Source organism: Gadus macrocephalus, chromosome 19, assembly GCF_031168955.1.
Source record: "Gadus macrocephalus chromosome 19, ASM3116895v1".
Classification (NCBI taxonomy): Eukaryota; Metazoa; Chordata; class Actinopteri; order Gadiformes; family Gadidae; genus Gadus; species Gadus macrocephalus.
Window position 1 is genome coordinate 13,679,468 of NC_082400.1, and position 16,174 is coordinate 13,695,641.

Here is a 16,174-nt window from a genome sequence, read left to right on the forward strand (position 1 = left end):
TTCTGTCGAGAAGTGGTTGGTTAGTTGTTTACGTGTTGTGTAGACAGAGAGAGAGTGTGTGTATGCCTGTGTGTGTGTGCGTGTGCGTGTGCGCGTGTGAGCACGGCGGCCATACAGGCCCATTCCTCAGCCTCTTACCTCACCACGATATTTCCCAGAATCCTCGGCGCCAGCGCCCGGATGTCGTCGTCCACGACTTCCACTGTCAGACGCAAACACAGACCGACATTCACGCCATGGAAACAAGCGTCACACACTGAAAGACCACGAAGGAAGCAGGGGAAACCTTATTCACTGCTTATTTTTTTAATTAATCAAAAGGTTGTATCAGCGATTCTTGGCCGAAACATAAATGATCACATTCATCTGATCTTTCCTCACGATCCGCCCGCCCCATAAGCAGGCCGTCAATAAAACGCGTCTCTGTAGGCAGCCTACGCTCCGAGATCGTAATCAAAGACAAATGGTACTACAAACCACTCAAAACCAAAATAAATAGTATTCCAACCAATCACCGACAAGGGGTGGGTGTTGTGGGGTTTTTGCGCTGCGTTCATGATCGTTTTAACTGGATGCACGAAACATGGAAGGGAGGGGCGATCTGGCTCTGTTTGTTTGGGTTCTCGCTTCAAATACCGACAGAAGAGACGTCACCCAACATGGCTGATACATCCTTCAAAGGGGTGATATCGTGCCACCAGGTGTGAGCATGATCGGCCATTACAAGCCGCTTGAAAATCTGCCTTATCCTGTGTTTTAGTGACACGTGTCCGCCTAGATGTAGGACGGATAGATCAGCAACATTTGCAACCATCCACTGGGTAGGCCGGTAGACTGATCTATCCAGCATACATCTAGGTGGACACACGTCCACTTGTGATGTCATTAAAACACAAGAAAAGGCAGATTTATAAATGGCTTGTATTGGATGATCACACCTACACCTGGTTGCATAATATCACCCCTTTTAATTGATATTTTCATATTTATGAAGACTCAATAAGAAGAGATGCAAATGATGGAAATCGAAATTGAGGGGCCATTGTGCCATTATGTTAACCTTAGCTTCAGACAGCAGTAGAGAGAATGCAAACACTCGTCTCAGTTTCCTCTACAACGCGTTGGCCGTGTATGAATGAATGAGGTGGGGGAGGAAATGTCATCTCCGATGTAATGATTAGCCAGTCATGTGACGAGGATTCTTACCGTTGTAACCCGGTACGGGCTTCCCGGCCTGGCCAGCAGGGGGGGTCAGCGAGTTCCCCAGGCCAATGCAGGTGGAGGTGATGGCAGAGCCAGTTTCTGGTCAGAAATGAAGAGAGAAAATATGTATTTACTATTCAATGCTTTTCCTCTCTTCCCCTTCCAGATAACACTTCAAAAATCGTTTTTATTCAACAGTGGACATTGATTTTGAACGACATAATGTATTTATGAAAGTCAGGAAAATTGCTGTAGGAAATGTATGGAAAAGGGAATCCACGTCAATTTATGTCAGGCCAATAAAAATATCACAGGATAATTATGAATAATGTTTACAATTTGTGTGTTCCCCTATCTCCATCTTTTCAGTCCAACGATACAATGTTCAGAAAGTCAAAATCACAATCCTGAATATAACAACTTTGCACGTCACCTTTCGACCATGAAGACCTACTTCACTCTCCCCAACTCACTCTTCCCCCGCTCACTCTCCCGCACTTTCTCCTCCCTGCTCACTCACTCTCTCTCCCCCTGTTCCTCCTCTCCCTTCCTGCCAGCTGGTTGGCCTACATCCCTATCATTAACCCCTTCACTCGCTCTCTTCTCAAAGCAGAGGGCGCTCTACAGCTGGAGCGAGGTGCAGGTTTCAGTAGCACAGCCGTAAGTGTAACAAGGGCAGTGTGCTAAGGCAAGGTAAGTTAAGGTAAAGGTAAGGTAACTGGGTGTCATTTTATAGTCAAGGCAGCAAAGGCATCAATAACCACAAGTAAAATAGACACGATTGTACCCCGCAACTGAATAAAATATTTAAAATACAACACACGTGGTACAGAGCGATTTTAAATTGATGGAATTTTGCCTTTTTTTAGCAATCAGTTAGCATCAGCATGTACTCCAGATATATCTTGATCATTTTACTAACAACTAAATCTATCCTTAACATCTTACACATGGTGGCTTTAAAAACAAAGTTATTACATTATTAATATCACCGGCAGCCTGTCGGCAGTCCCCGACAGCTATCCACAAAGAGACTGAAGACAGAGAGTCGGCGATGGACCATCTGTCAGTCTGTCTGTCGCCTGACAGAACCCCCCCCCCCCCCCCCCCCCCCCCCCAGGAGAGACTGTGCCTGGCACTGAAAAGTGCGTGTGTGTGTGTGTGTATGTGTGTGCGTGCTTGCGTGTGTGTGGTCCACTTTACCCCTACCAATTAAATGAACACTTTAGACTGAAACCTTCCAGTGATATCATATCCATCCTTCAAGTTCAGGTAGTTGAATCCATTGGAAATACAGTTTTGGATTCGATTGTTTTGCCATTGGCTCCCATCTCCCGTAGGAGGTCTTCTCTCCCATTAGGACGGCCGAGCGCGAAGCCGCCCCTCTAAACGAGCTCCACGAAGGAGCCCGGAGCCGAGGCCGGCCGTCACGCTCGTGTGAGCGGGAAAGAGCCAGACGGAGCTGAGGCAGCCAAGAACCTGAGACGGTCCGTACGTTTAAATATAGCGTTGGACTATAATCCTCCCTCAAGCTTCAGCCAATCACGGTACCTTGCTCGCTCAACCTCGACTGTCCTTTTACATCTCTCTCTCCCCCCTCTCTTAAGGTCTCTCCCCCCCTCTCTTAAGGTCTCTCTCCCCCCCTCTCTTAAGGTCTCTCTCCCCCCCTCTCTTAAGGTCTCTCTCCCCCTCTCTCAACATCTAAGAGCCGTTTACAATATTGCCTTACATTCACCCATTCATGCACATTGCACACACACACACACACACACACACACACACACACACACACACACACACACACACACACACACACACACACACACACACACACACACACACACACACACACACACACACACACACGGCGGTGTCGACCATACACAGCGACAGCCAGCTCGTCGGTATCAGTTAGGGTGAGAGGCGTCTTGCTCAGGGACGCCTCGACACTCAGCTAGGAGGCGCCGGAGATCGAACTAGCCACCTTCCGGTTGCCGGCCGACCCCGCTCTACCTCCTGAGCCACATGCCGCCCACGTACGTAGCGTAGTGCCCAACATCGTGACTCGCCATCGCCCACCGTTACAACAAACCAACGGAGGGAAACGATAAAATATAAAAAAAAAGGAGGAAAAGTGAGGAAAGGCTACATTTACATTTTGGGCATTTAGCAGACGCTTTTGTCCAAAGCGACTTACAATAAGGCTAAAAAGAAGAAAGTGCAAAAGAACATGAAAGAGGAACGGTTTGGATGTGGAGCCAGCTGTCACTCAGCCGTGATCAGGGCTCTACTGCCCGTCGCCTGGGGGTGGGAGATGAGGGGTTCAATGGCTGTCATCTCTCCCCAGCCTCATCATCCATCCCCTGCATCTTCGCCCCGGTCCCACTGAGAGCTCAGGGTACCGAGTCCCGGTGTGTTGTCGTGACAACCTGATGCACTGCATCGCTGCTGCCGGTCGCCCCCGGGGAGGGGAACCAACCAAGCACACACACACACACACACACACACACACACACACACACACACACACACACACACACACACACACACACACACACACACACACACACACACACACACACACACACACACACACACACACACACAACCCAAGGTCAAAGGGATGAGTGACACAGGGGACATTTAGGGATGTTCAACTAGTCTTTTGTGATCTACATTTCAGTGTTTCACATTAGATTGAAACACTGATATGGATTAAAGCTATCATTTTAAGCCTCAGAGTTGGAACAGTGGAGTGAAAGAGAGTTCAGGTGAAGGTCGCCGTTCTAAAAGGAGCACAGCAGTGACTGAATGAATGAACGAACGCTAAAGACACACTGAGCTCATCTCTACGGTTATAATGAGTCAGCTCTCAACAAAGCACCCCTCACTTCTGAGTCCAATTAGCCTAACCTCCAGCGCAGCTGACATAACATGAATGACGTTCACTTGAAAGCTTAATATTAATATCATATCCGAAAGAATCCTTTTGGGTAAAACACGCCAACTCGCAGCTGGCTGGTGTGTGCGTCACTTTAGTACGAGCCGATCAAATCCCCGAAGGATCATATGACATTCCTACACCAATATCCTGTTTCCCCTTTGAAACACTGAGGGTAGGAAGATAATCTGATGGACGTTTCTCTGTGTTGTCTTTGAGGGAGCGTCTTATCTGCGAGGAATGACTGACTGCCTCTTCCAGGAGTTTACAATATATGCACATACAGACTACATTTCACACGTTCATGCATCGGTCTCATTTATTTACCCATATATTTCCATGCTTTGACAACACGTCCCTTAAATTGAAATGTCCTACTGATAAAGCTTAATGGAGGTGGTAGGGGGGGGGGAAAGAGAGAGACAGAGAGAGACAGACAGACAGACAGACAGACAGAGACAGAGACAGAGAGAGAGAGAGAGAGAGAGAGAGAGAGAGAGAGAGAGAGAGAGTGAGAGTGTATGTATGTGTTACAGGGCAAACCAACCCGTCCTACAAAAAAAATGTCAAAGAACTGCACACCGGTTGCCGGGCAACCTGTGTGACATCAGCAACCTTCATCGTCGTCACCAGCTCCTCTTCCTCCCCTGAGCGGACGGTGACGGGGTCTTAAAATAGCTCTCAGATTATTATCAGGCTTCAAAGACCCCTCACTGTGTGTGTGTGTGTGTGTGTGTGTGTGTGTGTGTGTGTGTGTGTGTGTGTGTGTGTGTGTGTGTGTGTGTGTGTGTGTGTGTGTGTGTGTGTGTGTGTGTGTGGCAAAGACAGTTTAAATTGGGATTCTGGTATAAGGTTAAAAAAATAACACATCAGTTTGAAGGTAAATGTAAACCGTGGAAGGGGGGGGGGGGGGGGGAGGAAGCTAACAACTCCCGCCACTTAGCCTCTCACGGCGCCAACTCAAAAACACCGCTAGCGGCTAGGGAGGCTCGGAATTAAACCAATTGACTAAATGAGCCCTGGGTCTGCCAGCACAGCTTGTTGTGATGTTGAATGTTTTTAGCTTTAGAAAGCTCAAATTGGCCGTGATATGCAAGGGAATCGCGGAATTAGCCAAATTACGACAATCAAATACAACTATGGCTGACCAGCTGGTCCGATATGTAACTATTCACCATGGGATTTGTAGTTGAAGTGGGGTTTTATTGGAGATTATGGCACTGAGTGGATGCCTTCCATTTTGGTCCAAACCATAGCACGTGAAACCCTGACCTCGTTCCAAACCCACCTGCCCAATCGATTTATCACATTGAATTTCTCTCTCGGATTAATTGCGCATCATTATTGTAAACATGTGCAATTTTATGTTTCTGGAAAGCTCGGTTGGATACAGAATGTAGCATTCCTGAAGCACTAATTATTTCTCACGGAGTTGAGAAATAATGTTAAATAATGCCGACCCGTTACCTATTCCTACAGCTATGTCAATGTTGCATTTATTTTAGATATGTTATTATTTTGTGTGACATCTGTTCTGCAACACTTTAATTAGTAGTCGATATTGATTTGGTCGCCTCGATTGTTCTCAGCCTCCATTGGCAGTCGGCTCTGAGGAAAGCATCTGCTCACTGATTAAAAGTGAACCGTACCAGAACACTGCCTTTGGTTCTGCACCGCTGCACTGGCAGAACCCCTCTCTCTCTGTTTGGTTCTGAACAGCAGCACTGGCAGAACCACTCTCTCTCTCTGTTCGGTTCTAGAGAGCAGTAGCAGAACCACTCTCTCTCTCTCTGTTCGGTTCTGTAGAGCAGTAGCAGAACCACTCTCTCTGTTTGGTTCTGTAGAGCAGCACCGGCAGAACCACCCTCTCTCTAGCCCTCTAGTCCCTCCGGCTGTTATGAGGATATGACAGAAACACGTCGATGGTGCCCATCTCTAATCATTCCTTCGAGATACAGTCGTCTTAAAGATGGATTCTGAGCCATGGCCTCAAGACCGAAATGGTTACGAGGAACTGGAATAATGCGGATTGTTTCAATCATTTATCAAATGAAGATACCACAAGAAACATGTTCTGGACAACCAGTGTTGTTTTGCAATTTTTTTTCCAATTGTATATTGAATGTCTTCGCTTGGTTGTTGTTTTTTAAATGAGTTTGAATGCCGTACACCAATTGATTCTCTTCAGTATACTATAGCGTAGAAAAGCAAAGTCTGTCTCTCAAAAAACAGCTCGTTGTCCCCGAGCAATTAGTAGGACAGGGAGAGAGCTCAGCCAAGGAGCTGAGCTAAGCTAACGCTGGGTTGTTCAGCCAGCAAGGTGCCGGAGAGGAAACCTGACAGAAACATTACAAGCAACATATGGCACGGAGCTCCAAAACAAGCCATAAATGTATGTTTTCTGCTTCATGAGCTGCAGAGTTGGGAGTACTGACTGAATGGTGTGGAACAGCTGTTAGCTTAGCGTCCAGGAGCGAGTCGACAGAGACTTTAAAGTCCTGATGGGACGAGGCGATCCTGGTGCAGACAAGTCCATAACGTAGATGGTGTGTATGCAGCGACAGCACACTGTCTCGCGCTCTCTCTCTGTGTGTGTGTGTGTGTGTGTGTGTGTGTGTGTGTGTGTGTGTGTGTGTGTGTGTGTGTGTGTGTGTGTGTGTGTGTGTGTGTGTGTGTGTGTGTGTGTGTGTGTGTGTGTGTGTGTGTGTGTGTGTGTGTGTGTGTGTGTGTGTGTGTGTGGGGGGGGGGGCCTGGGACTACAACTAAGAGGGAAACTTTTGAGAGGAAACTCATTTCCATCCATGCCACACTGAAGACATTATCAAATTTTCAACTTCATACTTCACAGTATAAGACTGACTCACTGGTTTCAGTGTACAAAGGAAAATGTATAAACTCATATATTTTCAATGTTTTCAAATGGTTAAGTTTGATTGATTATTTGACAAACATTAATTGTTGAATATTACATTTCTAATGTTTTTTTGCAAAAGTTTACTTTGAGTATTTGCATTAATCTAATCACATATTACAATAACATCAGCACATTTACATTTTTACATTAATTCATGAATATGAATGAATATGAATATTTGAATAGCCAGGCATAATAACAACATTGGCGAGAAGGAGATAGGAGTTTGAGTAATCTTTGAAAGTATTCATCTTGTCGGATTTTGTCAGGTTGAGTCAATACAGGTTCAGTCAGAAGAAACGGTAATTGTCAGCAATATCAGCCAACAACCACTTCAACAATTGACTCTGTATTTTTTCATTCTAGACAAAACAGAACTCCCTCCATTTGCAAACATCAACAGAGGCATTCACGTCGGAGCAAAACAGGCTGTAAGATCTGCAAGTACGCCCGTACCGGGGGGAAACTTACTTCACAAACTAGAAGGCCTCTCTCTCTCTCACAGAGGAAGTTGGTTCTTAACGGAGAAAGAGGCAGAGGACAGAGCCGAAGCAGCTGGCGGTGTGTCATGTCTGATCAGGTTACAGTCTTTCATTACAAAACCGGCTCGGCAAACATGATGTGTGAAGGAGAAATTGGTTCTGTCTGGGTTGTCAAGAACGGTCAGCACTACAAGCAGCTCCAGAAGGGACTCGGGAGAGGGAAGGAGGTCTAGGATAGTGGTTCTCAAACTTTTTCTACTAGTGTACCCCCTCTAAGATAGTTTTTCAGCTGACTATCCCCTTCACCGGCGCAAACATTTATGGTAGAAATTTGTTAACATGAACATTAAAGGTTGCAAATAATCATGAAACATGGCCCTGTGTTGGCAAGTTTCTCGCCTCAAAAGAAGCACAACGCCAGGAGAGGGTCAGAGCATGAACCCTGTGAATGATGCGAATCCCATTAAAAAATATTCTTCCTGAAACTGACGAAATGTTGGTGTTTCTGGATGTACTTTCGTTTTCACAGACTCTCCTTTCTCCTCGAGATTTAAGTTTCAGCATTTTTTTTTCTCGATTTCTGGTTGTCATATAAAATTTCAATAACATTTGCTCAGGGGGAAAAGAAAATTATAGTTAGCTTTTTTTTTTTTTTTTTTATATTTCTTTAGAAATGTTCTCAGTGTGGTACTCGACAGTACTCCATTTGAGAACCACTGGTCTAGGAGATACATTGTGCTCTGCAGAGAGGAGAAAGTCCTCCGCCGTGATGAAGGACAGGCTTGAGGAGCACCTCCTTGAAACCAGAGAGGAGAAGCTTCTCATAGAGCTGACCTCCCTGCAGCAGGACTGTAGCATGCATTCTAACAGGTATGTTCTCTTTAAACAATGGACATTAATCCACACGATCCACTACAGTCACTCTCCGAGATGTTAACCACAGAGCTACAATACTAATTCATTTTGATTGCATTGCACTCGGTTTGGCATTGAAATGAAGAAGCCTAGCATCGTAGGTCACAGGTAATGACACACATCCATATGAAGGAAGGATGGATGAAGAAGGCCAAATTAGAAGCACATGCATAATGGACTATGATAAAAAAAAAAGAGATTAAAAACGATGAAATAAGGGAATAGAACGCGACCGCTCCAACTACACCCATGCCACCCCACCCCACCAACCCACATCTTAAATCCAGACATTCAATATGAGAAGGCAGCTCAATGCACATAAATATAGATGGGACAACTGAACAAATATACCCGTTAATAGTAAGGCATGCACGCTTGCACACAGATCAATGCTACAGTGTTTAGCCTGCAGGCCAACATCGACTACGGCAAGATTTACCAGCGAAACCTCGTACTGCTTCGAGCACAAACGACCAGTTACCCCACAGAGCTCCTCAACCGACACACGTGTATCATTATCCGCACGCATGATTAGCCGGCCATCACCCCGGCAACACATGACACAAGACCTCACAAGACTGTAATACGTTAACACGTGTGAGTGTGTTTCTAATCTCTTGTCCACAGAGCCCTGATAAAGGACTTGGGTCTTGTGCAACGTCAATGCCGTAGCGTTCATGTGCTTCAATGGTAACAGAGTAGATGGATTACAAAGGAAGGTCAACACAATTTCACCCCCTGCAAAACCAACTGATAGTTGCTGCTTTGCCTGACTTCAGGCCTTATAATGGTATATTTTAGACTTTGTACGGCTGCATGTACTTATTATGCATGTATCTACCCCGATCAACGGGGCTATAGTTGTATCAAATACGCTTATTGTGCTAAATTGATTGTTAGGTCTACAAAAAATGGAAAGAATACATAAACAACTCGCACAACTACAGTCCCACCTCGACATTAACAATCTCCATGAACCGTTCCAATCTGGCTTCCGTCCAAAACACAGCACTGAAACAGCCCTAGTCAAAATCACCAACGACCTCCTCCTGGCAGCCGACTCTGGATTACTCACCATTCTCATCCTCCTCGATCTCAGCGCAGCATTCGACACCATCTCCCACCCTCTGCTCCTTGACCGCCTAGCTGGTATTGGGATCACTGGTGCTGCACTCTCCTGGTTTACATCCTACCTCACCGGCCGTCAACAATTTGTTCAACTAAGCAACCACAAGTCTGGGTGTTCAGGTGTCTCACTGGGTGTCCCCCAGGGGTCAGTCTTGGGTCCACTCCTCTTCACCACTTACCTCCTCCCGCTGGGCACACTCCTCCGTCACCATGGGGTCCATTTTCACTGCTACGCTGACGACACACAGGTCTACATCTCCACCAAACCCACCGCTGCCATCCCCCCCACCTCCCTCATCACGTGCCTGGAAGAGATCCGGAGCTGGTTGAGCAGGAACTTCCTGAAACTCAATGGAAACAAGACCGTGGCCCTGCTCATCGGATCCAAATCCACCCTCACTAAATCACAACACACCCCAGCTCCACTCATAATTATCGATGGATTCCCAGTACCCTTCTCCTCCAAAGTCAAGAGCCTCGGCGTCATCCTGGACAACACCCTCTCATTCGCACCCCATATTCACAACATCACCCGGACTGCATTCTTCCACCTCCGCAACATCGCCAGACTCCGCCCATCACTGACCCAATCCAGCACTGAAATCCTAGTTCACTCATTTGTCACATCACGCATAGACTACTGCAACGCCCTCCTCACCGGACTCCCCACCAAACTCATCAACAGACTGCAGATCATTCAGAACTCAGCCGCCCGGATCATCACCCGCACCAAATCATCTGACCACATCACCCCTGTCCTCATTCAACTTCACTGGCTCCCAGTACACTACCGCATCCAATACAAAACCCTACTCCTCACCTACAAAGCTCTCCACAACCTAGCCCCCAGTTATCTCTGCGACCTCCTCCAAGAATACACTCCCTCCCGCTCCCTCCGCTCAACCTCTGCTGGACTACTATGTATCCCCACATCACGACTCACTACAATGGGTGCCCGGTCATTCAGCTGTTCAGCACCCAGGCTCTGGAACTCCCTCCCCCCACACATAAAACAGTCAGACACCATTACAACCTTCAAGTCACAACTCAAAACTCACCTGTTCAAACTCGCTCACAACGTCTAACTGATCACTGTTTTGATTGTTTTTTTTGTTTTTTGTTTTGTTTTGTCTTGTTTTTGTTTTATTTATTTCTTATTGCTTATGTTAATTTATTTATTTATTTATTTTTTTTTCACAATGTCTTGTTTTTTAAAAAATGTATGATGACTATATGCTCTGTAAGGTGACCTTGGGTGTCTTGAAAGGCGCCTCTAAATGAAATGTATTATTATTATTATTATTATAAAATATTTTCTTTTTCATAAAAGAAAAATAAATAGCCTGCTTTGATTGTTCTCCGTCTACCACTTTACAAAAGTTTATAAAAAAGGAAATGTACATGCTCAACTAAAGACCAAATGTAAACGCTTTAAAATGAAAGATGTGATCAACCAGGAAAACCATCACAAACCCCTTTGACTGCAGTACAGCTCAAAAGTACTATGGACAAAGCTGTACGCAGCTTTTTAATAACTCATTGGAATAGCCAGCCAATATTCCTCCAGTACAGTTACCGCCCCCCTCACTGCCTCATCTATGCACTTTCAAGGTCGACGGTGTTTGTATTGATTTCCATGTTCCATATGCAGAGATAGAGATGTCCACTTGTTCCAGCATCGATCTCCCATCACTGCTAGCAGGACTTCATGACAACATGACAACAGGTCCTTTCACTCTAAGGCCATGATTAATTTAAACCACAGCGCTCTGGTTCAGGGCATCGGTAGCCAAGCTGAGATTGTCTAAGCGAGAGAGAGGGCAAGAGAGAGAGAGAGAGAGGGCAAGAGAGAGAGAGGGCAAGAGAGAGAGAGGGCAAGAGAGAGAGAGGGCAAGAGAGAGAGAGGGCAAGAGAGAGAGAGAGCGAGAGAGAGAGAGTGAGAGAGCGAGAGAGAGTGCGAGCCAGACAGACAGAGCGAGGCATCCGATCGAAGAAGCCAATATTAGTCTACCACCGTGAGAGTCTATTAGCTACGCAAGTCCGACACTTAACCAGAACGCAACACATTTGTTAAGATGGACTTTTTGGAAGAAAGAAATGACAGGTATGGCGAAAAGATGGTAGAAACATGGGAGTGCTTTTAGCTAAACATGGAGGTGTTTTTGTAGAAACAAGGTATTCCACTTGGAGAACTCCTGCCAGCATGTCTACACCACCATCTCTGAGAGAGAAAACTGAACAGGCTCCAGCTCAGACCTTAAACCTCACCTCGACCAAGAAGTATTTTTTACTCATCGAATACACAAAAGGTATGTAAAACGACTTTGTTGAACAATGGTTTGACTGACCAGCTAGAAGAAAATTCATTTTGAAGCTTTTAATAGAGAACTTTAATTTACTTAAAATTGCACAGATGTGTCGCTGGTTCATGGTATTATTTAAACGGGTGAAGTATAATAAACCGTTTTATAGCCAAAACATGTTTTGGGAGGATAATCTTTTAAAAAGGAGTTACCGGGTTTGTACGAGGCTGTATAAATGTCAAAAGGACAATAATTGTCAGCGAAAGGCAGAGTTTGCATTAAATGTCCTCTCACACAGATACCCTTGATGCTGAAGGGCTTTGAACACAGTGTGAAGGTAAAGGCTATTCCGCGTAGCTCCATCCCCGGTTGCTAGGGTTAGGTCTACGATTCCCACCCGGGGCCAGCCCTGCTAGGAAATACACTCATGATGGTATTGTAACAAATTTCCTACGATTTCCTAGATATCCTGGATGAATGGTGATGGAATTCAGTAAGCCCTACTAGAGGCTGTGAACTCCACTTGCCAGTCTTACTTACCAGTCTGCCACCAGTGGTCCAGGATGGGGACACCGAAGCTCCTCTTGGCCCAGTCCAGCGTCTCCACGTCACAGCGTTCCCCGGCCAGGAACAGAGACCGCAGGCTGGGGAACGCAGGAGAGAGACGCCGGTTGACCACAAACAAGATGCCCCTACACCTACCTGCTCCTCATGGACACCAGTCCCTTTGGACAAAAGTGTCTGTTAAATGACAAATTAAACAAAGAAACGCACATTGTACTTTGTCCGTTATTGTGCTGCAATTGTTGAGAAACTACTGGTGAATAAAACAATCAAACCAACATGTATTCCAGTCTGGCACCCCAAAATAGTCTGTTATATAACTGTGATTCTTAAGCTCCAGCAGTGTGATGAGAATAACGAATATGACAACTATATTTGACACATTTTGTCAAATTCTGACAGAATTGATGGCGCCCCGAAATAAGTATGTGCTTCTAAAGAGAGGCCTGTCAGCCACAGATGACTTTATTCCACAAAAAAACTGCAAGAAGGCACAATGTCATTAAAGCAAAGCTCCCGAAGAAACACCACGTAACGTCAGCATTGTTTTGATTCTTAAAATGTAAATCAGTGTGCTTCCTATTTAAAGAATGTGTGTAATTACCGCTCAATGCCTCGTTCAATGCCTCCGCCGATAGCAAAATAAACAAAATAACCCAACTTTTCTTATCAGGGAGAAAGAGTATATTCTTGTTTTGCTAGGATTGCTTGGTGAAGGATCAATATTTCCAATCACCGACAACCAAAATGGCGGTAGTCACCACCTGTTGTTTGCTGTTTTTTTTGTTCATCACCTGAAGCATAAGAAAGGTGGAACATGTGTTAAACGGCTCCTCATCCAAAAGCGTGTTTTCCTCCTCTTTTCACTAAAAACCTTCAGGAAAAAAAGAACAACCGGGTTCTATTGCTATTCTATTCATGTCTTCTTCCTATTCTCCTTCACCCTCTCCTTAAGATCCGCCATAGGACCTTGGCAAAAAGGCAACAATCAAAAAGTACTCAATGAGCGGTTTCTCCTGAAGGGCTACTTTAAACCTGTAGTGGCTTTTATTTTGAAGAGGAAAAAGAAAGGATTAAATTCAGTTTTGTATAGCTGCAGTGTTTGTCTCCATGTGAGAAATTTAAACCTTAAACTAACGACAAAGATGAGTGGTTTAAACCATAAACCACTGGCAGAGTGGTGTAAAACTGGGGTGTAACACCAGTGATCACTGTTTTGCCTTGGTGATTGGATTACATGTTGTTCGACATCACTTTGCAATGATTGGAACCAATTGGGAAAATCCCAAATGGTTTTCTAAATTGGTAACCGGCAGTACCCACTAACCCGGCAGTTTGAATTGAGTGCTGCCAACTGCTTTGATCTCCTACTGTAAGTAGGAAATCAAAGCAGTTGGCAGCAATGCTTTGAGGAGATCCCTCTGCCCTATAAAACAGTGTTTACAACGACTTCTGTTTGACTCACGTCAATAAAGCTCTCAACACAAGAACATAAACCTGTGTTGTGAACTTCCGAACTTGTCTGCAGAAAACTGAATCCGGTAATAACGCTTTAATTGTTTTTAAAATATCCCGTTGTTTTTTTTTGAAGGAGCACTCCATGAGACTACAATTTGGCAGATTCTGCGCGCTACAGTGATTTTTGGCACGAAGCCTGGCAATTACTGACTCACTGGAATGACTCAATGTTTTGGGTCTCATCTTGATCGGCCCCGAAAAACAAGCAGAACAAAACCAGTCCCGGAACAAACAGATTCAATGTTTTCTTCCTCATGGAATAGTTTACGCCCATCATTTTACATGTGGACGTCTTAATTACACTCATTACATTCATCACTTCAGTCACTTACTAAGCCCTTTTATAATGAGACTTCAGGTTGAGGCTGAGAATGAAGCAGAAAGCACACAAAATCTTCTGCACAAATAAAATATCATAATACTAGTGCGTACATCGGCTCCGCATTGGGAAATTCCTCTGTTGCCCAAATTGTCAACAAGGTATTCGAGGATCAAAGAGCACCTAATCTCTGAGAACTTTGAGTGGTGATAAAGACCATATATTTCCTTCTTGGCTGCTTGTCTCGGGCAGTAAATGCAGAGATTGCCAAAATGCTAAAGTTCAACTATCTGAGAATAACCCTGACCACACACAATCCCCGTCAAATCTTAGAGAGGATCGACTGTCAGCAACTAAATACTCTTGAGATTGTCAGTCTGCCACATCTTTTTCATATAGCGTCCAAATAAGGACCAATGTCAAACCAAGCGCACAAGATCAGGTCTTAAATGGGCTTCTTTGTCTGACAAGCAGCCAAGAAGTATTGAAGTTCATTTTTTATGATCTGAAAGTGAAATACTGACATGTTCTCTGTTGACCCACTAATTCTTTATCCAATCATCCAGCCTCAGGAACCAACAATAACTTGTACTTGAAATAAAAACACATTTGAACCAAATAATGCTTCTTAAATTTGAGATGGGGTTGGTTCCAATGTTTGTTGACTCATGCCCAACAAAGCTAGACTGGGAACCAGACCAATCTGCAGGCTCATGTTTCATTCGCTCTGGCATATGAGCCGTGCCCCCCCTCCCGCTCAGAGCAGTTTCCAGCAGAGCTGGGTCGGGCCAATCACAATCATTTATCTCACACAGGGCGGGTTTGATTCGATGACAGTAGGGAGGAGCGGATAACACCCGGATTGTAAATAGAAAAACAAACCGAAAGGTTCCCGCCTGATATGAATTGGTGTAGATGTGTTAGTGAAACCACAGGCTATTTCCTCCTGCTGTGACTACACCCCCCCCCTACGGACTCAGTCCACCAGACACTACGGCAGATGCCTGCATTAGACCAGCATGTACCAGCGCTACAGGAGGCGCTACGGGAGGCATGTGCTGCTATTTGGATCGCACATTTTTTCCCAGAACAACGCATACAAAAACAGATTTTCCATTCATGCAGAAAAAAGCACGGTTTAGCCAGAAGACGACTTCTTCCTTTGCCAGAGAGGTATCCTCAAAGGGAGCCTTGCAGTGTCAGAGAGAAGCCGAGAGGGGTTAGGGGGTTTGCCTGACCTCAAAATCCCATTGAAGATCTCTGGTCCTCTGTCACTGAGACGGACGGTGTTGTGTGAGGCAGGGCAGGCTAGGGTTTTACAACTCCCAACCAGAAAAGGTGTCCGGTTCAATCCCCAATGTCCGCCATTGCTACCTGCAGGCATCCTTGAGGAAAATGCCGAAATAAAACCTGCTCTTTAATGTCTCGGAATCACTGTCACTTTGGATGAAAGTAAATGGTGAATAAATAGGCATTTGTAGGGTGACCGGTTGCTAGTTCGATACCTGGCTCCTCCTAGTCGAGATGTCTCTGAGCAAGACACCTCACCCTAACTGCTACCGATGAGCTGGCTGTCCCCTTTTATGGTTGACGCCGCCATCGGTCTGTGAATGTGTGTATGAGTGGTTTCGAGTCGCTTTGGACAAAAGCGTCCGCTAAATGCCCTTGATTTAAATATATTAATATAATACATCAAATATTCAGATCACTTTTAAAGTGAACCGAAAACCCAAGGTGAATTACAAACCAAATACAAACAATGTTATGTTACTTTCTACTTGTCTATTCAAGATGGGAGCGTGCAAAATTGGATTTTATCAAGAAAACAAACCATTGACAGTTTGTGTTTCCATTTATACAAGCCATGCAACATTATATTCAATAAGC

General features: G+C 45.1%; 1 protein-coding gene and 1 long non-coding RNA gene across 2 annotated transcripts in view; one reads left to right on the forward strand and one right to left on the reverse strand.

Moving 5' to 3' along the window:
• acss3 (acyl-CoA synthetase short chain family member 3) overlaps positions 1–16,174 on the reverse strand; it is a 32,494-nt gene that overhangs the window by 4,630 nt on the left and 11,690 nt on the right. The window contains exons 9-11 of the mRNA XM_060037906.1: positions 12,427–12,530; positions 1,207–1,302; positions 139–202 (exon numbers count right to left, since the gene is read on the reverse strand). Coding sequence (XP_059893889.1) covers positions 139–202; positions 1,207–1,302; positions 12,427–12,530 — 264 coding nt within the window. The remainder of the gene's footprint in view (positions 1–138; positions 203–1,206; positions 1,303–12,426; positions 12,531–16,174) is intronic.
• Positions 11,272–13,025, forward strand: LOC132447307 (uncharacterized). The gene is made up of 2 exons (XR_009523068.1): positions 11,272–11,892; positions 12,351–13,025. It is a non-coding gene; the product is annotated as an uncharacterized LOC132447307 (long non-coding RNA).